The sequence below is a fragment of the Diorhabda carinulata genome, chromosome 11 (genome assembly GCF_026250575.1).
Source record: "Diorhabda carinulata isolate Delta chromosome 11, icDioCari1.1, whole genome shotgun sequence".
NCBI classification, from domain to species: Eukaryota; Metazoa; Arthropoda; class Insecta; order Coleoptera; family Chrysomelidae; genus Diorhabda; species Diorhabda carinulata.
In genome coordinates, this window is record NC_079470.1 from 13,873,543 (window position 1) to 13,900,967 (window position 27,425).

The 27,425-nt window shown below is 29.6% G+C and overlaps 3 protein-coding genes across 14 annotated transcripts in view; 2 read left to right on the plus strand and 1 right to left on the minus strand.

Moving 5' to 3' along the window:
- Positions 1 to 27,425, plus strand: part of LOC130899721 (espin) — a 54,977-nt gene that overhangs the window by 7,238 nt on the left and 20,314 nt on the right. For 4 of the 5 annotated variants that reach the window (XM_057809871.1, XM_057809872.1, XM_057809875.1 and 1 more), the window contains exons 2-5: positions 9,270 to 9,443; positions 25,926 to 26,109; positions 26,173 to 26,355; positions 26,413 to 26,526. In XM_057809871.1, the coding sequence (XP_057665854.1) occupies positions 9,270 to 9,443; positions 25,926 to 26,109; positions 26,173 to 26,355; positions 26,413 to 26,526 (655 nt within the window). The remainder of the gene's footprint in view (positions 1 to 9,269; positions 9,444 to 25,925; positions 26,110 to 26,172; positions 26,356 to 26,412; positions 26,527 to 27,425) is intronic. The other variant, XM_057809873.1, reaches the window with a different exon arrangement.
- Positions 1,097 to 4,955, plus strand: LOC130899725 (uncharacterized). The gene is made up of 2 exons (XM_057809881.1): positions 1,097 to 1,229; positions 1,515 to 4,955. The coding sequence occupies exon 2, from the start codon at positions 3,770 to 3,772 to the stop codon at positions 4,742 to 4,744; it is 975 nt and encodes a 324-aa protein (XP_057665864.1). The 5' UTR covers positions 1,097 to 1,229; positions 1,515 to 3,769; the 3' UTR covers positions 4,745 to 4,955.
- Positions 10,052 to 27,425, minus strand: part of LOC130899724 (uncharacterized) — a 63,481-nt gene continuing 46,107 nt past the window's right edge. Inside the window, exons 1-3 of one of the 8 annotated variants that reach the window (XR_009060062.1) lie at positions 19,275 to 19,464; positions 18,501 to 18,598; positions 10,052 to 10,354 (exon numbers count right to left, since the gene is read on the minus strand). Coding sequence is in view for 3 of the 8 variants with exons in the window: in XM_057809878.1 (XP_057665861.1) it covers positions 10,097 to 10,354; positions 11,828 to 12,601 (1,032 nt within the window). In the remaining 5 variants the exon portion in view is untranslated. Of the gene's footprint in view, positions 10,355 to 11,827; positions 14,381 to 17,561; positions 17,818 to 18,500; positions 18,599 to 19,213; positions 19,465 to 19,941; positions 20,375 to 27,425 lie in introns of those variants that run through there. The other 7 variants (XR_009060065.1, XM_057809879.1, XR_009060063.1 and 4 more) reach the window with 7 other exon arrangements.

Sequence of the window (27,425 nt, forward strand, 5' to 3'; positions counted from 1 at the left end):
CGGCATGGATATCTAGGTAACGTAAATAATTACATTGATGTATGATTTTTTCCAATTAAGTAGATTTTAAATTAATGAATTAGTACAATACTTCATGCTCATTGAAATTTATTAAACGATATGTGAGTTTTAAATTAAAATAATTCGATAACAATTTTAATATAAATATGACAGCGATACATTTAGCACATAACAATCGATTTCCGACTATAATTTTCGCTCAAGAAATGTGGCAACATCCTATCACGAGATCAGTTGATGGAGAGTAGTAATAATGATTTAGTTTTAGAAAATGTTTAAGTATGCAAAATATTTCTTTTGGATTGTATTTACTGTAGATTAAATTGATCATCTTCGGAAATTGTAGGAATGAAACGAAAAAAAAAAAATGCGTTAACCATAATTGAACAATAAAAATAATATTTTCACAAATTTTTTATTATACGTGTGGCAGGGACGTACCAAAACACGTTATTTCTAATTATTTCATACCCATTAAACTAGGTCAGTTTCTATTCTTTTATACCGAAAAATAATAAAAGATAATCACAGTTGTTTAATGTGAGAAAATCTTACTCATATATCTGATGAATCCTCAATGCTTTCACTCAAATAAATTTTATCGTAAACAATATTTAAATATACTTTTACAACCAAGTATCAACGTATTTACAAACACAGTCCGGTTTTTCTACTTTTTATATATAAAATCGAAGCTTCCGAAAAACTAACCTGTACAGATGACATCTGTATGTAAAATATAAACTTCAACCAATTAGTAGATACAACAAGAAACAATAAACTGTTTGATTATTACTTGGAAGAGCCTTCTTGCATTGAAATAATAATTACTTTCTTGAAGTTTAAATATTTTATTAATATATAAATAAAAATATACTTGCTACATTTCATATTATTTTCAGCCGACAACTTCGACAACTGACACATGACATACATGAAGTTGTCTGCTAACATTTTACCAACTAACATAAACTAGCATAACTCAGTACCATATATTTAGTTTACTAGTTGTTTGAACATTTTAATTAATAATCATAATTATATAATATAATAATAAACGCACATTTTTATGGCCCAAGAGCACAACAATATGGATGACCTTGACGAAAGTCATCCTGTAGCGAAGCGCGATCACGATTGAATAGAAAAACTAACGAAACACGGTGCTTCGTCAAAAAAAGTCGAAGCGAGTTGATTATCACAGTGTTGTAAGTTTAATACACAAAATAATCGTATAATAATCAAATATCGTATTTAATTAAATTTCCTTTGTATTTATCGAACAAATAAAACTATTTTCTTAATACGAGTATTAAAACTAATATACCTGTCAGATTCATATGAAATTTTGACAGATGACATTAGAAATGTACCGAAAACTAACGAGTGAAATACATCGTCAAACTTTCCTTGTATAATGAACCAAATGTCTTGTAAATTGATGTATAACGTACTTCATATGCTTTCCATTAAATACTTTTATTTATTTTTAGAGAATTAATACTTGAAAGAATCAATAATTGTTTTCGCCTGGGGCGATTCGAGACCTAGAATGACAATAATGATGAAATTTCTCTAAGAAAGTAGAAAGAAAACTCCTTGGCCTTCAGCCGATACGTCTGTCGGTCAACGGACACCAACAAAAATAATACTAGTAATCATAACAGGTGTTGAATATTTGAAAAGGAAACATGTTTTTATGAATAGACTATTATTAAAAAAACAATTATATTATTGTTTTATAAATTGTGTATCTGTGATTGTCAATATTAAGTAAATAATAGGAACTAATAAAAATAAATGAAAGTGCGAATGTCGTCCGTAAAACAGTGTTGCCAACGCCAGAATTTTTCTCCTAGTTTTAGGGAAACGGATTTTTAAACGAATCAAATTGTTATTTATACAGCATTTTCTCTTAAGTAATCTCAAGAAAAGTTATAATTAGAAAGTAACTCAATATAATGTTTGCATTTTGCTTTGGTTATAAGGACGTTATCGAAAAGAACTAGACGTTTCGTCATCTCGTGTGGTAGGCAAATATTAAAGCAAATAATTTCAAGGTTAGGCAATGGTAAGTTGAGTTTTTATTTAAAATTACAGAACTTCTGTTTTTGCATGAAATATACCGGGTGGGCAAATAAAAACGACCATATATAAGAAACGGGTTATTTTACAGCTTTAGGAGAAAAATTATGGCCTAGAGAAACACGTGGAAATGATTTTCAGAAATTTGGATCCACCGCTAGAGGGTGTGTTTGAAAATATAAAATTGAAAAATGAAATTTTTTCGAAATTTACCCGATTTAGTGGCATTTTATATATAATAATCGAATTCTTAAATAAATTCTGCATATTTTTTGATTAACAAGTTCTAGTCTATGTTTTCAAATAATCGGTGGGGGAGAGTGGGAACTTTGTTATGAAAATAGGCTGTAAGTCCGGTTCTGCTTAGCCGATTTTCATAAATTTGATGTTATTTGAAAGATCTTCTTCCCAGGAATACGGAATATATAATTTTTTATAAATTTATTCACCAACGTGAACGCTAGAGGTCGTTGTTTCATATATTTTAGATTTTGTGATTTAACATAACCTAAAAGTTTGAGTAGGGCTTCGAAATAGCGAAGAGGCATCTCGAGAAGTTTTTCTGACCCGAGACATGCGTAAACAGCAAGAATTTTCCTTCGAGAAGACCCCACTTACTAATTATTGTATTAGTTTAGATTATTATTATTTAAATGACGTAATAATAATATTTTTAGTCGTTGATTTTTGTTAGAGTCGGTATGGAATTCAACAAACTGTAATATACATAAAAATATCGAGTCTGAAACTGACTATTAACCTTAAAACACACTATACAAATATGCAGGTACATAACCGTCAACAATAGGTGACCGGTCACACTACTCAACTCAAAACAAAATAACATCGACAATACATTTCCGTTTTACAAAAAAAAAAAATATAATATGTCCATAACCGTTTCAGTCTAACAAAAATAAATTAATGAAACGGTCGTAAAGCAATTCCAACGAAAGTGCGGCACACGCGTCAGTTTTGACAAGTGACAGATTACGTATTTCTTCTACAGTGTTGCTTAAAAATAAAAACTAAAGAATAAAATGCATTTCGGTGGTAACTGAAATGAAAAAATGTCATTTTTGACGAGTATTCTTCGTTGTTTTTGCTTGAGTTTCGTCGTTAGTCGTGGTTCTTGGAATCCGAACGGTTTACATCCCTCCCAAAATCGTAAACAAATGTTGAACGGCAAACTCCCGATAAAAAAATCGAAAAAAGAAGAAGACGCGTTAAAAAAACCGGAATGGTTGAAAGAATGGACTATTAGCAAAGGTTGGGTGCATAATAAAAGTCATTTATTGGAGTTAGGTACGTAAAAAGGCAATAAATTTCAAAAATATTGGACTACAAACATTTTATACTAGTTCGATGTCTTTTTTATAATAAGAATCGTCGTTCTCCTCAAAATCTTTTACCACTAAGGCATTTTTTCAAGTCTAGTAACAGAAAATAATCCAACGGGGCTAAATCTGGCGAATAACACTTCAATTCATTGTCTTGATGAAACAACATTTCATTCGGCCATTTTGGTTTGATTTCAAATGCGTCAGCTGTCAATGCCGAGGTACGATTTCCGTACACATTTCAAGTTTAGGTTGTTTTAGAAATTGACAGCTTGTCAGAGCGTTCTGACTCGAACTGAGTGTTAATATTAGTTACAGCAGCAATGCATATTGATAAAATGATAAATTTTTCGTATAATTATATGTACGATCCATTGTTTTTGTTATTTATTGCCTTTGATATAGGAAAAGCACGAAACTACGAAGAATTATCAGAAGCAGATTCAGTTTCTATGGAAAATATCGATGAACTTCTTTCTGTAAACAGTGACGCGAATACGGTCGAAATTACAAAACAAAATAATGACCTTGAAGAAAGTTTACAAAACCAAATTAGAATGTCACAGATGTTTAAAGAGGTTAACAGAAATTACAGAGAACATTTCCCAATATGCGATCACGTTTCCGATGAAAATAGAGAGTTGAGTCTTCCTCAGATTTATAAAGAAAGATTATTGATGGATAGAAAAAGGTGCAGTTTGATATCTGATATATGGAAATACGTAAAGCCTGGCCAAAAAAAGAAATTGCGATTAAACAATTGTAAATTTACTGTGAACCCTGTATACGATGATAAACAAACTCATTCGCGTATAATAAACAATCAAAAGTACACAAAAAAAACTAGTCTAGGAAGGAACATAACCTTATCCAATACTTTGAACGCTAAAACTAATTTACACGAAGATATTATCTATGAATGTTCAGAAGAAAATTATAATTCGTTGAATAATATTTATTTCAACCCAGTTTATTCTCCATTACCTTCAACGAGACTCGAAAATATAGTTTCCAATAATCAATTGAGGTTATGTAACAGATCATCTGGTGAAAATCAAATGAAACTTAGTGCGAAAACGGAAAAATATGTCATAAGGCACATTAAAATAAGGATAATGTTGTCGTTGAGAGTCGGAAAATTTCAGAAAATTAACAAAAAACGTAACAATTTTTCTTTTATGAAAAAATGTGTGAAAAAAGACGATAACGTGAATGCAATGAGGGTTGCTAGGATTCACGACGAGCAAAGGAGAATCGGGAATGGTAGGACATCGGTTAAAATTCAAAATATGAGGTAAGATTTTTTTTAACACGTTACGTACAGGGCGTGCAAATGAAAACGCTATACTGGAGCATGTGCATTGACCTTATTAACGTTCACCCGTGAATCGAATCGCTTGTTTATGACACAGAGTCATGCAAATACGAAAAGGTGCATGCTGAATTATCAACCAATTAAACAATGATAAAGTATTTTTTAATAGGACAAGCTTATCCACCAAGTATTGTGTCAAGTCCCCGAGTCAACAAGTGTTTAAATTACTTTCAATCACATGGCAAAATGTCAAATGCGGTGGTTGAGTCGGTAGCGTCTTAGTCTATCAATTTTGCATTCCGGGTTCAAATCTCGGGACTGCAATTTTTTTTCCTTTTTTTTTTAAATATCAAAATTTACTTTTAAGCGTATTTAATTTAATAAAAAGACGCAAATACGAGAAGGTGCCTACTGCATTATCAACCAATTAAACAATAATAAAGTATTTTTTAACAGTACAAGTCTATCCATCAAGTATTGTGCCAAGTCCCCGAGTCAACAAGTTTTTAAATAACTTTCAATCACATGTCAAAATATCAACTGCGGTGGATGAGTCGGTAGCGTCTTAGTCTATCAATTTTGCATTCCAGGTTCAAATCTCGGGACTGCAAATTTTTTTTCCTTTTTTTTTAAATATCAAAATTTACTTTTAAGCGTATTTAATTTAATAAAAAGACGCAAATAAAGATAGTTAATATAAAATACAGAAGTTTTTATACGTTTTATATGTTGAATTGATTGTAATTATTTCAAAGAGAGAGACGATTGCGTTGGGTTGCTGTTTTTGTCTAATGGAGCATGTGCATTGACCTTATTAACGTTCACCCGTGAATTGAATCGCTTAAATATGACATATATTTTTTTTAAACGTAAAGTCATGCAAATACGAAAAGGTGCATGCTGAATTAACAACCAATTAAACAATGATAAAGTATTTTTTAATAGGACAAGTTTATCCACCAAGTATTGTGTCAAGTCCCCGAATCAACAAGCTTTTAAATAACTTTCAATCACATGTTAAAATATCAACCACGGTGGATTAGTCGGTAGCGTCTTAGACTATCAATTTTGCATTCCGGGTTCAAATCTCACGACTGCAATTTTTTTTTTTTTAAATTTCAAAATTTACTTTTAAGCGTATTTAATTTAATAAAAAGATGCAAACAAGGATAGTTAATATAAGCTAAAGCTACAAACCATTTAAATAAACACACATTAATCGTAAACTTATATGATATTATTTACTTGTGGAAACTACGACTTTTATCTCCAGGTATTGATTCTTTTTTACACAGACAACAGTTAATAGTCATATTAAATAAAAATGCAGTCCAACAATATTTGGTTATAATACTGCTAACAATAACATTGTGATAGGTACGTTCTGAGTAGGTTCACCATTAAAAATGTCAAACTTCATAATGACAATGACAGATTTGACATATTCAAATCAGTGTTGCCATATCTCCAAACGTATTAGATTGTCATAGGCGTGGAATGTTTTCCTGTTTGAATTAATTATTGATGCGAGATCTGGTCGAAAATTTGAAGTCGTTAAGCATTTTTTGGCTTTATCTTATAACTTTTGTCGTGTGCTTAACTACTCTTTCAATCGCAGTCTTGTAGATTTTTAGTTTTAGCGTAATATCCACAAAAGTATGCCGATTTTCGATAAACGAACGCGGTGAATAGTTTCGACGGTCAGAACAAGGATTCGGTGATAAAACTTAACTTCCGTGAATTATTTTTCTAAGAAACCTTTTGAAAAATATGAAAATTGAATTGATTTTTGAATTAGATAGCGTATCGTGTCGATTTTCAGTAATCTTTCTGATTATATAGATATCGTATCTCGTAGTTCGATGGATCTTGGGAATTAGTTCACGTTAGTATGGATTAAGGCACTACCATGATACCATCTGTTCCATTAAATCTATTAAGATTAAGAATTCGTATTGCAGAACAGTACAGTTTATCAACGTATTCTGTAATAACGGTTTTGATAATTATAGAATCATTTAGAAGCTATTCCTTCGATGTATATCAATGTGTTTAATTTTTTATATTAGTATTTTATGTTATTTGTTAAACGTAAGCGGGAATTTGAGGTTAATTGTTTTAAAAACGATGATGGCGTTCAGTGTTGCAAAAATTTTAACAAAATATATAAATAGAACCGCCCAAAAAGTCGTAAAACAACTGCATTCAAATAAACAATTTTTCTTAGTGTAACTTTTTTCATTAAATGAATCGAAACTATTTTCACAAAGATAAAAAACGATTTTGTTTAAATTCTTTTAGATAATTTACGATACTTTCACTTCTAATGATCCGGTTTATGGGAAAACGTTGAAATGAAATGAAAATGGTCTAGATAATTAACTACAGAACATATAAATATACGAAAATGGTCCAAAAACTACAATCAAAACAATGGACTGAAAGGTGGACTAGTTGCTGTAGAGTCTTGGTAGCTGAGGCCTTCCCAACCATGAGAAGAAAAAGAAGAAGTTCTGCCTTCCATTAGATGATATTTCATTTACGAAAACATCAAATCCTATAATTTCGAAAACAAAAAAGCATGGAGAATAAGTTTTGATATTATTTTTTATTTATTAAGGGAAATCGATACGATTGAATATTATAAAACGAGACTTTTTAATTAGATAACGGTTTTTATTGCTTCCTTTTTATTCAAAATTGGTAAATATATGTACACTGGATATTTTCTAATTATTTATAACGAGCTCACCGACCACCTGTTACATACCAATTTCTCTTTAAATATTACGAATTATTTCGGTGTAATTATACGTATCACTTTCTCATCAAATATTTTCTATTTTTCAAAAAACAAAATATGTCACGTATTCCCTAGTATAAAAAATATTTTCTATATAGAATTTCCTTCATCAACAAAATTTCTGTCCAACAAACATCGCATATTGGTTTGGACCAGACTATTATAATTATTTATATCGCGTATAGGAAGAACTGGTTAAGTCTAGCTAAAACTAGTTTGTCCTGACAGCGGATTAGGCCGGTTACAGACGAAAATAAAAACAGTATTTCTTGTTATATAATTATTAATATATAAATGTTTCTGAATCGTATTGATTTTAAGTTTCTTCTTTTTTGAAATTAGACAGATAAAAAATTGACGTTTAAAATTTTAAAAAAAGAAGAAACCTAAAATCAAGACGATTTAACAACATAAACATTATATGAAAGGTTTAAGAAATAAGAAATTAAACAAATGATTATATGAAAATAAAAAAGTATAAGAGTTTTGATGAATTTATGGTATGAATTACGTAATAGAACTTTTACAACTACCTTTATAACTTAGTAATTGTAACATAAAATCTACTGTTTATCTAATTTATTATCAATAATAATTATAAATTACTTTGATAGTCGGGAGAAGACAAAGTACTAAGCAATAATCTGATTGAACATGAAAAAAGTTTGTTTACAATTTATTATAACGAATAAAGGAAGAAATTAAACTTGTCTATTGAAATTTACGTTTATTGTCGGAAGATTCTTCAGTACCGTTATATTTATATATTAAAGACAGGTATGCACTTCAATCGGCATACTAACATTCAATTTATTCATAAAATGTTAGTATACAATTGCAGGAAATTGAAATTATGCAAATGGTGATTGACATAGTAAACAAAAATCACACAACAGAAATGAAATATTTCAAGTCAGATAATATAATAAAAATAACACCCTGTATGGCATGTATTAATGAAATAACTATAACTTATAATAATACTTCGTAATCGCAATGAATATAACGCTACAGATCAGAGACGATTGGGGGCAATTTACCTCTATACCAAATTGCATCTCAAAGCAAAACTTCGAATAAAGAAAAATAGTAGCAACCTTTTAAATTTGAAATATCAAATTTGATACACTGAATGAGATTATTAAGGGCATTAAGTAATGGTAAATATAAAGCGATAGAACCATTCTGGGTTGTTAATTAGGGGTGACCTAACCTTAAAATTTCATAGTTAAGTTTTTTATCTGTCAGTTGATTTAAAAAGTTTTATTTTCACATCATGGATAATTTGATTTTTTATTTTCGTAATTTTTCAAAAAACTCTCTTTCAAGGAAAATTCAATAATCAAAAACATGTTTTAGACAATGTAGATTGTTAATTAACCTCCAATAATAGTTCAATCAAATTCTACTTACCATTACACAATAACTTAGTTTATTAAATTTGTTATTTTAAAGTTATAGTGATACAAATAAATTTTTTGAAATTTTGAGCCCTTTAACTCTTCAGGGATATAACTTGATATAATAGTAAATTTCTTCCACATTTTGGACTCTCATATACTATTCAATGTCTAGTATATATGTGTCATATTAGAATCTTCTACTTATATGACCACATTTTCATCACGTCGTATAATTAGTTGCATACCTCTCCGTCTTCGTTGTAATGTGTGTTATCTAACCAACAGGTTTATATGTATTACAGATACGGTAGATTGAACGTTTTACGCTGGCTACTTTGGGAAGCGGAATCCCGCGAAGAAATGCCGGCTTTGGAGAAAGTTGCGGCCACTAATACAACATTGGCGTTGCATTATGCGGCGGCTAGGGGATGCCTAGATTGCGTGAGATTATTAGTTGATTCGTCACCGGAATTAAGGTAAAATTTTTATTTGAATTATGATAGTCGATTTAAACGAGAACAGTATCGAAATAATACTGTCATTTCTTCTCTGTTAACGATTTCTCTTTAATGGTTTTAGTATTAATCGTTAAAAATATACAAGTGTAATACAAAACAATTATATCGTATAATTATCACTTAATTTAAACAATTCGAGATTTTATTTTAATAGAATTAGTTAGCGTAACCATGTTTCCTTAGAATACCGGAAAGAAATTTTTGTAATATGCCCATTAAATACAACATAAATGTAATTTATAATATATTTCACGCAAAAGTGGAAAGTTATTGCGACAATAAATACGTTAATTGGTTAAAATTTCGATTTATATTGTAGAAAAGCACGAGAGTATGATTAATGGCATAGAGATGATATTGACCATAGAGAGAGAAAGGTATGGGAGCTATGCTGTTAGAGAAAGAAAGAACATCGATATACTTTTCTTTATTCTGATTGGGGATAGTAGTGAAACTATGCTCTCTCTCTTTCTGTTTCATAGTCACTATACATATTTAATGATATTTCTATCGTTTAAAGACGTATGAATGTATACAGGGGGAACGAAAAAACTAATCTACAGATAGGCAAGAAATAATTTATTTTGTTTTCAATTTAAATGTATTTCTAATTACAAAGATGATAATTTAAATTGCAAGATAATGATTAAATACGTCGATAGGTTCGAAAAGAAACTAGGTAGTATCCTCTGGTTTATATCAAAAAATCCAGCAGCTGAAAATTTGGGTCGTAGTTCTTTGACTAGGTTAGCTAAAGCTAACGCATTTTCGTCGCCTGTAGATGCTTGAATATAAATACAGGTTTTTATGAGTTCTTCAGCTTTTTTTTCCACTCTGTCGCAAGATAGGATTACTATCACAGAGAACATCTGAAAAAGAAAATGTCTTACTTTGAACACGCTATTGAAATTACGAAGGTTGTTTAAAAAGTTTTCCACACAAAGCCTAACCTAACCTAAAGAAACAAGACATTTTCAGAACCATTTTGTTTGTTTATGTTTGTCTATATTGAATTAAAAAAATATACGAATTAATTGACCAATTAGTGGTAATTAATTAGATTACTTTTTCATTCGGGGAACTTTGTTCGTGATTTCACCTATTGATGACGCTAAAAATAATTATATTTTCCATTTCGTAAAATCAATCGAAAACGGTTGATTTTACAGAAAAACGCAAGAGACATTTTTTGTAGATAATTTGACTACGAATAATTTTTATAATAACCACTATTGACCTCCGAGCGATAGATCGCGAGATATTTGCGAAAAACTGATTTTCGTGACCTTTTGACCTTTATAACTTTTTTATCCGATACGATATCGATGTCGATTTTATTGTATATTCATTACAACACCTTGAAGAAGGTGTATACAAAAATTCATCTCGCTAGGAATTTTTCCGCATATAAAACCTAAAATGACCGGACTATAAGTAATACATTTAGATTTTCACGACTCACCGTTAGTATAATACAATGAATAAAAAAATGTACCTGCTAAGGTTTATTTTTTCTATTTTAATAAATTCGAATGAAAAATTATACAGGGGAAACCACGTTAAAAAAGCGCGGGTAGTAGTTTTTTCACCGAAAACGGTTGATTTTACAAAAAAACGCAAGAGACATTTTTTGTAGATAATTTTACTACGAACAATTTTTATAATAATCGCTATTGACCTCCGAGCGATAGATCGCGAGATATTTGCGAAAAACTGATTTTCGTGACCTTTTGACCTTTATAACTTTTTTTACGGTACGATATCGATGTCGATTTTATTGTATATTCATTACAACACCTTAATGAAGGTGTATACAAAAATTCAGCTCAGTAGGAATATTTCCGCATATAAAACCTAAAATGACCGGACTATAAGTAATACATTTAGATTTTCACGACTTATCGTTAGTATAATACAATGAATTAAAAAATGTACCTGCTAAGGTTTATTTTTTCTATTTTAATAAATTCGAATAAAAAATTATACAGGGGAAACCATGTTAAAAAAGCGCGGGTAGTAGTTTTTTCACCGAAAACGGTTGATTTTACAAAAAAACGCAAGAGACATTTTTTGTAGATAATTTTACTACCAACAATTTTCATAATAACCGCTATTGCCCTCCGAGCGATAGATCGCGAAATATTTGCGAAAAAATGATTTTCGTGACCTTTTGACCTTTATAACTTTTTTATACGGTACGATATCGATATCAATTTTTCACATCTTCATTACAACATCGTGTTAAAGGTGTATACAAAAATTCAGCTCGCTAGGAATTTTTCCGCATATAAAACCTAAAATGACCGGACTATACGTAATACATTTAGATTTTCATGACTCACCGTTAGTATAATACACAAAACAAAAATTTGAATGCTGAAATTTGTATTTAAAAGTATGAAATAGCAGAACCATAATAGAATGTGGTGAAAAGTTTCGATGAACAATAACAAGTTGACCTGTCCAAAAATACGATTGACGTAATCGATAAGTTGGTGAAGCCGCATTATATCTCTTCTCATTTTTCTGATTCGTTTATCAAAAATTGTTACGAAACAGAATTTACGAACGAAAACTTCCTTCATACTATTATTCACGTTTATATAAGTACCACAAATGATACTCGATATTTCCGAAAATATCAAAATTAGAATACACAATCGGAGAATGATGATAAACCAAAACGCGATCGTGAGTATCATGAAAAAGTTGATTTTGTGAACGTAAATATAAACAAAACTACTCGATATATACCAACTCCATACAATCGTTGATATAAAAAAGACGAAAATTTTGAAATAATCTTTTCCTCGTTTCATTTTTCTTCTAATGACAAGTATCGTAGTCGAAAATTTTCGATAAATCCCTTTATTTTCATTTAATTTTGGTAAAAACATTATCGCCGACACTATATTACTCCAAATAGGCCACGATTCCAACGAATTAATCACGTCGCACTTCATTTGAACCAACGTGTAAGTCACAAAACAAATTCCGAACGATACGTGAATGAGTTTGAACAGTTTCGTGGTCATGGAATGATCGAATGGAGTTGTCAAACCGGAAACCACCCCCATCTCGAGTATTATTTTAATAAAAATATTGTTTACGCTCATTCTGATAGTAACGACGTACAACTACTATTGATATTAGTTTTCCTTTTAATAAATATCACATTTGATTGATTAAAATACTGTATAACGACGTATGAATTATTATGCGGTTGTCATTCAAATGTCAATTGTCAAATTTACTTCATAACTTCAACTAAATTGTTTATTAACAATTCCTAGTGAAATTACTATTTGAATAGTAGGTGGCGCTACTTAAGCACATAAAAATTATACAAAATGGTACAAAATGGCTAGAAAAGCACGAAAAAATGACAAAATTTCTAAAAGTTTTTGCTTCTTGAAGAATTGCAACTGAAAAAGTACGAAATTTCTTTCCGGAAAGTGGTTTTGTCAAAAGTTCTAGTTAGTTTTTAATTTGAATTTAATAAAGTTTTTAATAAATTTTTTTTCCGAATAGAAATCTCTTATTAATAAACAAAATTCCTTTCCAACAAATTTTTACAAATTACTACTACTTAAAACGCCATTTTGTACAAATTACTGATATGACAGCTGTCAAATTTGAAGGTTATTGCTAACTGAATTTAATACTATGTATTACCAGACTTAATTAGAATTAAACTTACCACGAAAAAAATATTTCCGATTGTCCAATAGTTCAGAATAAATAAAAATTTGATATTTTTAATAGCAAAAATTAGAAAATCGAAATCAGCCAATATGGATCCGAATGACGTAATTATTAGAAATAATATCTGATTACCAATAGCTTTATTAAAAAATAATATTCCTTCATAAATTTTGGACATGGTAGTTTTTAAATTTTCGACACCATTAATAAACGCTGGTTTGTAGCAGACTTTTACGGAAAATAATTGGTTGATGTCGTTTATCATAACCTCAATTTTAGTTGTAAAGAAAAACGATGTTTCCCATATTAATACAGTCACAGAAGTCAGTTCCAATATAATGATAAAAATGCATAAATTATAAATGACCCCGTATATATTATCAATTTTGCAATAATATATAAACAGTATCAAGTGTACGGGACCGGAAACTAATAAAAACACAAACATGCGTATGATATGACGTGTATTATCCTCGTTAGAACCATCTAGATCGTCGATAATTTTAAAAAAATTATCCCATACGATTTTGTGTTTGAATACACCATAAACGCAGCTGTAGTGGTATACAAGAAACAAAAATGTTTGAAAATGTAAGGCGGTTATTTCCATCGTTGGTAAAATGTTTTCAATATCATATGTTTCTGTCATTAGATACATGCTGTAATGTTGACAGATGTCAAACATGATTATGAAGGTCAATTGAATGTTTAAAATCAATCGATTTCCTCTAAAAGGAAATGTGCCAAATGTACTTCCCAAAACGTATAAAAACTTCACAAAACCAGACCGTTTTTTATATAAATCATTTATTAAATACATTCTAGTTGAAAAGCTGTACAAAAACTGAAACTTTTCTATTTACTATTGGAATATTCAATTAACGAAGTGTTCAATTATCGGAAATATTGTCATTGATGCATAAAATGAAGTTAAAGAAAAACGATTATGATAAAATCGATTCGTAATCTTGATATTCGTCTGTCTTACCAACCTCCATTTGCTAATCGTATATAAACGATAAATTTGACATATTTGAACTTGATAAGGACAGTCAATTTAAACAAAGTAAAATGAAAACAATTAAGTGACATTTTATACAAACACATCATATTATATATTCCCGGGCATTTTTATTCAACACATTCTAATCTATTTCTTCGAATAAGATGTGGGGGAGAGCGGGAACAAAAAATGTTCTGTTTAACAGATTTTCATAAACTTGATGATAAGTAAATTAATTCAACATTAAACTGACAGATAGTTATCAAGATGATAAATCATAGCGGTTTCGAGACAAAATGAATTTATTCATGATTCCAAACACGTCGATTGAATTCGTGTGAGAACAAACAGCAAGTCAAGTTAGGTTAGGTTACGTTAGTCACATATGAACGGATTATTGTTTTATTGAGGGATTTGTTCGGCGAAAAACATTAGATTTAGTAAATATGATACAAGATCATTCTATTTTTCTGAATGCCAATTAGTTTAACATATTTCAAAACCTAATATACAAGCACTTACTTTTAAGATTGACTAGAGAAATCACAATAGATAAAACATGTGAAACAACGCCATCTAATATTCACGATACTAATTAAATGCTTAGAATTTATTTATTTTGTATTGTTGGACAAAAGTTCTTTCAAACAACATCAATTTTATAAAATTCGAATAAACGGAATCGGATTTTTTCATAACAAGTTTCCCATTCCCCCCCACCTCTTATTTAAAAATGTTTAGTACATTGTATACTTACCACGAAGAAAGTATTACCGATTGTCCAATAGTTTAACATAAACAAAAAATCGACATTTTTAATAGCAAAAATTATAAAATCGAAATCAGCCAATATGGATCCGAATGAAATAATTATTAGACATAACATCTGGTTGCCAATAGCTTCATTAAAACATTGGATAGATTCATTAATTTTCGTCATGGTGGTTTTTAAATTTTCGACACCATTAACAAACGCTGGTTTGTAGCAGACTTTTACGGAAAATAATTGGTTGATGTCGTTTATCATAACCTCAATTTTAGTTGTAAAGAAAAACGTAGTTTCCCATATGAATGCAGTCACAAAAGTAAGTTGCAATATGATCAAAAACTTGCCCAAACGATACACAACACCATAAAAACCACGGATGTTATTAAAATATATATACAATACCAAGTGTACGGGACCGGAAACTAATAAAAACACAAACATGCGTATGATATGACGTGTATTAACTTCGTTAGAACCATCTAGATCATCGATAATTTTTAAAAAATTTACCCCATACGATTTTGTGTTTGAATACACCATAAACGCAGCTGTAATGGGATACAAAAAATAAAAATGATTGAAATAATAAGGCATTTAATTCCATCGTTGGAAAGGTACTTTCAATATGATAAGGTTGTATCATTTCATATAAACTGTAAGGATGACAGATGTCAAACATGATGATGATGGTCAATTGAATGTTTAAAATCATTCGATTTCCTCTAAAAGGAAATGTGCCAAATGTACTTCCCAAAACGTATAAAAACTTCACAAAACCAGACCGTTTTTTATATAAATCATTTATTAAATACATTCTAGTTGAAAAGCTGTACAAAAACTGAAACTTTTCTATTTAATATGGAATTATTCAATTAACTAAGTGTTCAATTATCGGAAATATTGTCAGTACTACAACATTGATGACTGGACATTAAAATTATTATAAAAACGTCGATTTGTAAACTTGACATTCGTAGGTTACAGTTTATTGAACATAACCTCAATCTGATTATCGTTATATAAACAAAATTACCATATTAATCAATATATTACCAACTTCAATTTGCTAATCGTATTAAAAAATTCGACATATTTGAACTTAATAAGGAGAGTTAAAAAAAAATTATTCTATTCAAACAAAATAAAATCAAAACAGTTAAGTGGCATTTTATGTAACACATCATATTATATATTCCCGCGCATTTTTTATTCAACACATTCTAATCTATTTCTTCGAATAAGATGTGGGGGAGAGCGGGAACAAAAAATGTTCTGCTTAACAGATTTTCATAAACTTGATGATAAGTAAACTAATTTAACATTAAACTGACAGATAGTTAACAAGATGATAAATCATCGTTATATCCTGTAATAACAGGAATTTTCAATTAACTAAATGTTCAATTATCGGAAATATTGTTAGTACTACAACATTGATGATTCGATATTAAAATTATTATAAAAACGTCGATTTGTAAACTTGACATTCGTCGGCTACAGTTTATCGAACATAACCTCAATCAAACGATCGTTATATAAACTAAATTACCATATTAATCGATATATTACCAACTGTCTTACCAGCCTCCATTTGCTAATCGTATTTAAACGATAAATTTGACATATTTGACCTTGATAAGGACAGTTGGAGAAAATTATTCAATTGAAACAAAGTAAAATCAAAAAATTAAGTGACATTTTATACAAACACATCATATTATATATTCCCGCGCATTTTTTATTCAACACATTCTAATCTATTTCTTCGAATAAGATGTGGGGGAAAGCGGGAACAAAAAATAGTCTGTTTAGGTTAAGGAAAAGTATGAAAAACACTACTTTTTAAGAACTGGATACAACAGTTTTACGTTGGGTGTAACTCCTGGTTCCGGATCTATCCCAGCTGCAAAAGCAAAAGTTGCTGAATAAGATTTTAAAGAATATACAAAGCTGATGAATCGGGATTGTTGTGAAAATGTTTTTCAACACGAATTCTAGTATTTGAAAGAGAAAATCGAGCTCCGGGGCATCAATGTAATGAAGTAGATCCCATAAACTAAATCTAGTACTGATCGGAAAATCAATGAAAACGAAGTAGCTTAAAGAAACAAGAGCTGAAAACTGGGAAAAGACTTTTACCATTAAATGACTGAATCGTCTTTTGTACGCTGAAATGGTGTTCAATTATGTAAAAGTTGATCAAGAAACCGACGTCCGAAACGACCTAAGACACAACAGTCACCTGGGAAGGTTATTTCTTCAGCTTTTTTTATATATACATGGTATATTATACAACAATTATGTCTAAAAAACCACAGTTTCACCAAGATAATCCACCGTTTCACTAGTCGACGACAATAATGGTTAAATTAGACTTCAAATTGATTCTACATCCACCGATTTGGCCTCCAGTGAGTACTGGCTATTCTCAGAGTTCAAATGAAGAAGCAATTATTGAAACTGAAGCCTAGAAGTGTATGTAAAAACACGTTTCTTTTCAAATTGATTTGATAAAAATGGTCTAGCTCAAAAAAACACTAGAGTACTAAATGAACAAAACATTTGTAAGAACGGAAATCAATTATCATTGAGTGCTTACCACCAACCAAATATTTCCGATCATCCAACTAATAACCTGTCGTAATACGACTAATTTTGAACTGGTGAACAAAATGAAATCAAAACTGGAAAGAATTGATCCAAATGAAATAATTACCACCATCAGCATTTGTTTACCCATGCCATTATTGAAATATTCGATCCCTTCGTTAATTTTTTTTACTGTTATTTCTAAATTTTTAAAAGTGGATATTTTCGAGAATTTAATTTCGTTAATCATTTCTTCATATTTGGAGCTGAAGAAAAACGAAGTTTCCCATACAAACATCGTTGAAAATATGAGTTGAGTTTTGACAAAAAACTCAGTTACGTTGTATAAATCAATCTTATTTACAAAATATATTAGTACCATCATATTAAAGCTACAACCACCTACGAATATCAGCAACATTTTTATTAGATGACGATGATTAATTTTATCAATTCCTTTTAAATCATCGATTATTTTAAAAAAATCCTTCCAGGTTTGCTGGTGTTTATATACGCCATAAATACAACTGTTTTGGAATATCAAAAATGATGATAAAGTACTTAATATGGTTACCATAAAGTGGAAATCATTTGAGGCTAGAATTCCCACTACAATATTATATAAAAAATATAATTGAATAATACTGAATGCAGTAATCGACCCCAATTGAATTTTTATTTTATTAGCGTTCACTTTCCACGGAAAAGTATAAAATATACTACCAGCTATATAGAAAAATTTAAGAATCATTTTATCATTAAAACACACTCTGGTTAAAACTCACATTCAAAATGAACAGTAGTAAGCAATCAAGTAAAAGTATTCGAATAAAATATTAACGACTTCAATAATAATATTCGTAGCATTAATAATCACTTTGTTCTTGTTTGTATCTCATAAATAACATTCAACAATTAATATCATCATTACTTTTGGACATTGATATACCTCAAATATTTTCATCCTTTTCAATTTTAGTCTAGTCGATTCCACTTTAAATTACTTCAAGATTCATATCTGCTTTCGAAACATCCTCTTCCGGAATCCTGTTGGCAACACCATTAGTATCGAAAAATATAATCATCATTAGTTTTCACATTTTGACATTAATCATAATTTTACAATTTATCTATAAATTGAGTTTCTAATGATAAACCATGATAATTAGTAAATAAAAAACAACTTTTATATAAAATAAAATGACCGGTTTATTTTGAGTTTTCAATAATTATTGTTAAATTAAATAAGTTAGTTTTTAGTTGAATCTTGAAAGACAGGTATAATTTGCCATAGAATCAGGATTTAACAAAGCAAACTGAGGTAATTTGCCCCAAATTGACGCCGTTATGTATGACAATTTTTTTACAATAAACACCTACTTTTGTTCATCGAAAATCCGCAGAGTTAAAACTTATATATAAATATTATGTTAAAAATAAACAAAGTCTTATTTAATTAGCTGTTACGCAGTCAGAGAGTCGAATTTACCCACTGTATAATGAAAATACTGATTTTGAGGTTAGCGAATACAAAGTTTCAATAACTTTAATTTAATTAAGTCGTAACATTTTATATGTGGTATATTATGGTAGATTTTGCAAAATTCATAACTTTTACTATACGTTTATAAATAGATACATCAAGTTTTGTTTAATACTTACATTAAAATGATCTTCACAGAAATAATTTGTGGAATTAGTTGATAAAGTAACAGCATCTTACCTTCTTTGTATTTCTTTATTATTTGGAACGTATATGAATAATTTGTCTGGCGTTTTTAACATTGTACTTTTACATTGAGGCACTATATAGTGTTTATAATACGAGGTATTTATTATTTATTGAATTTATACACAATTGACTGTCATAAACAAACAGCTGTTTCTCGAGTTGTGACGTCATTCAAGACAGCCATGACAGTCTTGGCTTTTTTTCACGGTCAATTACAATTTCTTTTCTAAAATACTAACGTATAAAACCTATTTTTCTTAAAATAATATATTTTCTGGATGAAATAGATGCTAAGCTATAGTTTTAAATTAATTTCCAAATTTTGTCAACTAACTACACTAAGATATAAAAGCCAGGGGCGTCTCATGCCCAATGGTTAATAATTCGTAAGTTTTTCAGAAACAATTTCTACAATCCAAAGATAGCGATAATTAATATCATTTACATAAGGAAAATATTGAAATTAATAATTTTAATATATGAAAACTAATGATGGTTATAATTCCACAAGTTTTCGTATTTATATCTTAGAAGATTTAGTTAAGGGCTCGATATTTCACAATGCAAAAAGATGCACAATCATTTACCGATTGAAATAGAATCGATGTTATCTTTTCGCGCTTTTGGTAATAATTTGAGGGCATATTTACGTACTTACCACAAGCAGTATGTTCAAAACCGTACTACCGATATTAATATCCAAACGTCTGTGTTCAAAACTATTGATATAGTAATGAAAAAATGTAACTACAGCTACGAAAGCGACGATCATCATTGATAGTATATATTTTCCCAATACGGCGTTAAACAACTTCACACATTTATCCAGCGTCACCAAATTACTTTCCACTTGAGTTTTACATTCCAAAAAACTACTATAATTATGATAATCTTGGGTAAACAGCTTTTCGATGTTTCCGATCGTTGTTTTGTATTTCGAAATTATAAATCGTGTAGTTTCCCACACGAACATCGTTAGAAAAAATAGTTGAAAATGAATTAGTACATTGTGGACATGGAGAATAAATAAAATAATCAGTTGTTGTTGATTCCACACCAAATATACTGAGTAATTTATTACAACTATTACTGTCGTCGTCACTGATATTATTTTAAACCTATACCAGTAAAATGTCGAATCTACCTTCGTATTTTTGCTTAATTTGTTAATGGTAGTGATGAATTCTTTCCAGGACGATTTATCTAGTAAATTACCATAAATACAAACGTAGTGGAATGTCGAAGTGGAAATCATCCCGGCTATAAACGCGTATATGTTAGCTTCGACGAAACTGTTCAAAAGCAAATAGATTGTCGTGTTTGTAATAACAATTAGGGCTAGATACAATCCTGTTAGGATTATCGTCGTTACAGATTTCCCTTTTAACGGGCATACCGCTAAATACCCTCCTGCGGTGTAAAAAAATTCCAGAAATAACGTTTCTTTTTTCATGTTTTACGTGTAACGTTTCACTCGAAGAAATAACGCCGAATGTGGTAACTAATGTTTTAGTAATATAAGTAATTGATTGATAACTTATCGATTAAACTTATTTACAAAGTTTTATTCTTATGTTTCCATTTAGTAACCATAGAAATGTTCCCGTCCGATAAAATGAGAGTGAGTTTTTTTTTAGTTTTCAGAAATTATATGAATAATTGACATCAAATTAGCGAAAACCGCGTTAAAACATCTTTTTCCTGTCATGACATATGTCAAAATATTGCTGTCACTAATCAAAATTCCCTAAATAAAAGTAAACAAATTCCTAACCTCTAATTTAACGATGAAAATAGTTTTACGAAAGTCAGCTGATCTGTGACGGACATTTTGTGATTGTTAAAAGTAACTAGATTTCTCCCTAGTGCAACTTGCACTAGAAATGGCGGTCTATATCAAGTTTGAAGACGTCTCGTTATCAAAAGTTAACTATTTTGAGGAACTTGACGATTTTTATTATAAAAAGGGTAACGAACTTATTAAACATCGCTGGAAAAAGGTTATAGTAGGCCGCCATTTTGTAAAAATGGTTGCAAACACCTTTTTCGCGATATCTCGGAAACTACGCGTCTTACAAAAAATTTCTAAATACATAATTTGTTGCAAATTGTTTCGCCTACAGATAAGTTTATATAACTTTTTGGCCTAAATTTAAAATTAAAGAAGTTATAAGCAAAAAAGTGAGGAAACCTTTATAAAAATTTTCTTTTTTGCTATATAACTTTTTTTTAATACATTTTACAAGAAAATTACCTCTGAGCAATCTTGTAGATGATCTTTTAAGGAAAATTTTTCTCTGTAATTATTTTCAATTTCATTGATTTAAAACAGTGTTACAGCGCTCCAAAGTTGACAGAATTCTCACGGGCATTGACGAACCCGAAATCTTCACGTAATTTCTTCTTAGATCAACGAATTTTGTCTAGTTTTCGCTTGGTCATTCCTTCTATCAATTAATTAAATTAAATCTTTAATTTCTTCATCATCATCGCCACCAAAATTTCCCCTTCCACTTCGGCGCGTATCTGCCTCTTTTACCACGAAGAACCCGACACGAAAACAACATTAAAGTCGAGACAATGTTCTAGTGGTACCGTTCTCTAACCGTACCGACTCAAGTACCACGAGAACCAAAGCGAAGTGGCATGTTTCTGTGGGTACCATGTGCGCGATCGATTCTCCATGATTAGTACGTATTTTTATCGTTGCGGACGTTTCGAATAAAATGATATGGTTCTATGTGAAATTTATGGTATTTTCGTGACAAAATGGCTACTGTTTTTGGAAGAGTTGCTACTAACAAAAGAAAACATAAAACTGGTTGTTCTATAATAATCAGGTAATCACATCGATAAATAAATTCAATTTTTTATTAATAATATATCAGTTTTGAACTATTTCAAAAGATTTTTACCCAAATTATTGAGTTTTTGTGTTAAATGGTACTTAACCTAATCAAAATACGATGGTACACCATCTAACTGAAACTAAACGTCATTTAAACGGTCAGAATTACTCGTAGGGTGTAAACATCCTTTGTACAAAGACCACCTAAAAAATTATTACCAGTTTTCTCTACTATACTATTCATTTATAAAAAAATTGTTTGAAATATACATTAGGAAAATTATATCGTACGTAAATGATCGATTGGTAATACTGTTTCATGTTTGACAGTTGACTTTTGAATTATTATTTGATTCAAAAGTTTAATTAAGTTAAAATGTTGATACTTTATACCCTGACACATAATAATTTCAATATATTAAATTATCCATCCATTTTAATGTTACGTCTTTTGTAGATTTGTATATTTATATTGTCACGACCAAATTTACTTAATCTATAATAATTTACTGTAAATAATATCTTTAAATTGAAATAACCTTACGTCAGTTTCACGCCCGAATCGAATACTGCTTCGCGCTGTCAGCTGTCAGCCGTCAAATCGAAGCTGTTATTCAATTTTTTCATTTAAACTCTAAAAATAGATCGAAAGTAATAAAATTTGCACGGTGGTTAATTCGAAATAATTAAAAACGGTCCATCGCAAAAAAAATAACAAAAAGTGAAAGTGTCATATGTAAACCCAACAAGGCGTTTCTTCTTATGATAATTCCCAATTGTTAAACTTACTTTAATTGCTATTAGAAAGTTTAAATGAATAATTTACATATTTCGACTTAAAAATTTAGTGGTAACGCTTCCGTTAACCCGTTTGAATAAAAAAAAGCGAAAACTAACACCTCTACGAATTTTTTATGTATTAACGAATTCTTGGGGGTTAAAACTGTAAATTTAGGCACGATGGGGTAAAATTCCAGTGGGAAATCTGACCCTATAAACAATAATCGGGTTTGAGGTTATGGATCAGCGTTTTGTGTGTGATTGTATGAGAAATCAGAAGCATAAACCAATTACCTGACAGGTACATTAAACTCAACGGAGTGTTAACCAGTAAAATTTTAATGGGTTCACTTTGTATTCGTTATTAACCATAACCGAAGCGTTATTAAATGGTAATTTTAAAGTTTCATTCTATTTATTTTAATTTCTCCTTTCGCCTCATATTTAGGTGTCTTTTTTTTTGAAATTTATGTCTTAAATTGAATAGTTTTACGAGACGAAAAACCTCAACGAAATTTAGTTAGTTCGAGGATTATACGAGGTGTTTTTACGTACGCCTACCACGTATAATCTGGAACAAAACAGATTTTACAATTTATAGTTTGGGCATATTTAAATTGATGTTTAAAAATCATTTTTACATTCTTTTCTTCATTTTAGTTCGTCGATCCTTTTATTTTTCGCATTTTTACATTCCCACTTACTTTTCTTTAGTTTTTTTCGTCGTTTCTTCTTCTTTTTTACATTTTGACATTCTTTTCTTTGATTTTTTTTGTTGTTTCTTCTTCTTTTTTACATTTTACATTCTTTTTTTAAATTTCTTCTTCTTTTTTACATTTTTACATTCTTTTCTTTGATTTTTTTTGTTGTTTCTTCTTCTTTTTTACATTTTGACATTCTTTTCTTTGATTTTTTTTGTTGTTTCTTCTGCTTTTTTACATTTTACATTCTTTTTTTAAATTTCTTCTTCTTTTTTACATTTTTACATTCTTTTCTTTGATTTTTTTTGTTGTTTCTTCTTCTTTTTTACATTTTTACATTCTTTTCTTTGATTTTTTTTGTTGTTTCTTCTTCTTTTTTACATTTTTACATTCTTTTCTTCATTTTAGTTCATTGATCCTTTTATTTTTAGCATTTTTACATTCCCACTTACTTTTCTTTAGTTTTTTTTGTTGTTTCTTCTTCTTTTTTACATTTTTACATTCTTTTCTTTGATTTTTTTTGTTGTTTCTTCTTCTTTTTTACATTTTTACATTCTTTTCTTTGATTTTTTTTGTTGTTTCTTCTTCTTTTTTACATTTTTACATTCTTTTTTTAAATTTCTTCTTCTTTTTTACATTTTTACATTCTTTTCTTTGATTTTTTTTGTTGTTTCTTCTTCTTTTTTACATTTTGACATTCTTTTCTTTGATTTTTTTTGTTGTTTCTTCTTCTTTTTTACATTTTTACATTCTTTTTTTAAATTTCTTCTTCTTTTTTACATTTTTACATTCTTTTCTTTGATTTTTTCCGTTGTTTCTTCTTCTTTTTTACATTTTGACATTCTTTTTTTAGTTTTTTCGTTGTTTTTTCTACTTTTTCACATTTTTACATTCTTTTCTTCATTTTAGTTCATTGATCCTTTTATTTTTAGCATTTTTACATTCCCACTTACTTTTCTTTAGTTTTTTTCGTTGTTTCTTCTACTTTTTCACATTTTTACATTCTTTTCTTCATTTTAGTTCGTTGATCCTTTTATTTTTCGCATTTTTACATTCCCACTCACTTTTCTTTAGTTTTTTTCGTTGTTTCTTCTTCTTTTTTACATTTCTACATTATTTTCTTCATGTTGTTTCTCTTTTACTCAACATTCTTCACGATTATTTTTTCCAATTTACTTCGTCGCACTTTTCACTTTTCATTTTTTACTTTTTTACAATTTAGGTTAAGTACCGATACGAAAACAGTTTTCTAATGGAATCTATTTCCTTCATTAACATCGATGATTGTTATTAGCAAGGGAAATTAGAAAAAAAAAATGATTTTTACGTCAGATATGTTAGTAATAAATAGAAAAACGGTTTTCATAACGATCGAGATTTATTGCGGTAACCGTAACATATTAACCGTGTAAGTTAATTATTATAAACACGCTACATGAGGTAAATGTACTAATTAAAAAAAAAAAAAATTGTTAAACTTTCTTCGTGGCGTATTGCTTTTCAATTTAGAACAATTTTTAATATACGCGTTTGAGTTTTTTTATTGGATTTATATTAAGAACGTAATTTTATTGAAATTGCATTTTTTATTACATTTAAACAGTGAAATCCAACTTTATTTGTATAATATCATATCAACATAATGAAAAAAAAACAATATCAATAATGGACGCGTCCCTGTATACGAAAATCTCGACACCAGCTGTCGTTCACGTGATTGATTGATGTCGAGTTAAAATATACACTATTGGGACTATGTATTGAGACATATATTCAAATTATAAAAGTTTTATGAGGGAAATAATAATTATAGACTTACGTAATTATTTTTGTATCATTGATAATTGTAAGAAGGCATTTTCAAAGTTCGTTGTTTTGTTTACATTTCGCGAAACCACTTGACAGGAGATAACGACACTGCGCGCAAGTTCATGCGCCATTAAATTCTCGAATAAAAAAGGATACACAGTTTTTACTCTCTCTTACACATTGGCGTTATAGCTCGTGTCTTATACAGGGACCTGCAGCGTTATTTGGGAAAAAAATTGTTTATCGAAGTTTAATGACTTTTTTTTTTAATAAAACGTTACTTTTATTGGAAAACAATTCTCACAACAGATTGATACAATCATAGACATCATAATTAATAAAAAATTAAGTTAAAATACGATTTACTCAGTTTGTTTTGAAAAGTTTTGATTGAAGAATGATCAACATCAACGCAAATCGAAAACAAAATGGAGAATAATTAAATGTTGTTTTCTAAACTATTTTTGTTCAGTCCATGGGATCATTAATTGGGGTTTTTTCTAGCGCAAATACCCAAATGGACAACGATGTAACTCCTGTCTATCTAGCAGCCCAAGAAGGTCATTTGGAGGTTTTGAAATTTTTGGTATTGGAAGCGGGAGGGTCCCTCTACGTTAGAGCGAAAGATGGTATGGCTCCCATACATGCAGCTAGTCAAATGGGGTGTTTGAATTGCGTAAAGTGGATGGTGAGTAATCGATTGGAAAAGAAATAACAATTTTTATTGATATTTGTTTTGTTGTTGTTGTAGATTCAAGATCAAAACGTCGATCCTAATTTGAGGGACGGTGACGGCGCTACTCCTCTACATTTCGCCGCCTCCAGAGGACACTTGGACACCGTGCGTTGGCTACTCAAACACGGCGCTAAATTATCGTTGGACAAATTTGGAAAAAGTCCGATTAACGACGCTGCTGAGAACCAACAAGTCGAGGTAGGCTAATAAAAAAAAACGATGTCGTACCGTATTGACTGTATTATCGGATTTTAGTGTTTGAACGTGTTGGTGCAGCATGGAACAGCGCCGGATTATCACAATTCCATAGAGAAAAGCTCGATTGGTAAAGGATGTTCTTGTACGAGAAAAGGCGATAAATTGAGACGAGTAAGTATTTAAAAAAGTGAAATACTCGATGAAGTAGACGATCAAAATCATAAAAAAGCCAATTTTTGAATGAATTATAGAAGTTTTCCGACTTAATCGAACAAAAAATGCAAGTAACGATCGATTTTTATTGCGAAAGATCAAATTTGATTTTTAAAGACTTTGAAACGCATTTGGGATCAAATTAGGCTTGGAGTAGCCATTTTATAACCTAATTCTGTGCTTAGGGGGGTCCGTCATTTGTCAAATTAGTTTTGGAAATGTCAATTTGTGACCAAATTACGTGATGGCCATTTTTTGACCAAATCAAACTCAAAAAAGTCTCCTTTTGACAAAATTCAACATAGGAAAACCTATTTTTTGCAAAATTGAACTCAAAAAAGATATTTTCCACTAAATAAGGTTTAGAAAAACCATTTTATAAACTAAAATTTTGTAAAAATTAGTTTCAGAAATTCCATTTTTCGATTAAATTACATCAGAGCCTTTTTTTGACAAAATCAAACTCAAAAAAGTCTCTTTTTGACAAAATCAAACCCAAAAAAGTCTCTTTTTGACAAAATCAAACCCAAAAAAGTCTCTTTTTGACAAAATTCAATCCAAAAAAGCCAATTTTTTACAAAATTGAACTCAAAAAAGATATTTTTCATTAAATAAGGTGTAGGAAAACCATTTTATAACCTAAAATTTTGTAAAAATTAGTTTCAGAAATGTCATTTTTCGATTAAATTACATCAGAGCCTTTTTTTGACAAAATCAAACTCAAAAAAGTCTCTTTTTGACAAAATCAAACCCAAAAAAGTCTCTTTTTGACAAAATCAAACCCAAAAAAGTCTCTTTTTGACAAAATCAAACCCAAACAAGTCTCTTTTTGACAAAATCAAACCCAAAAAAGTCTC

Bases quoted from the DNA above. Each gene is read 5' to 3' on its own strand.
- LOC130899725 (XM_057809881.1), top strand. From the start codon at position 3,770: ATGCATATTGATAAAATGATAAATTTTTCGTATAATTATATGTACGAT.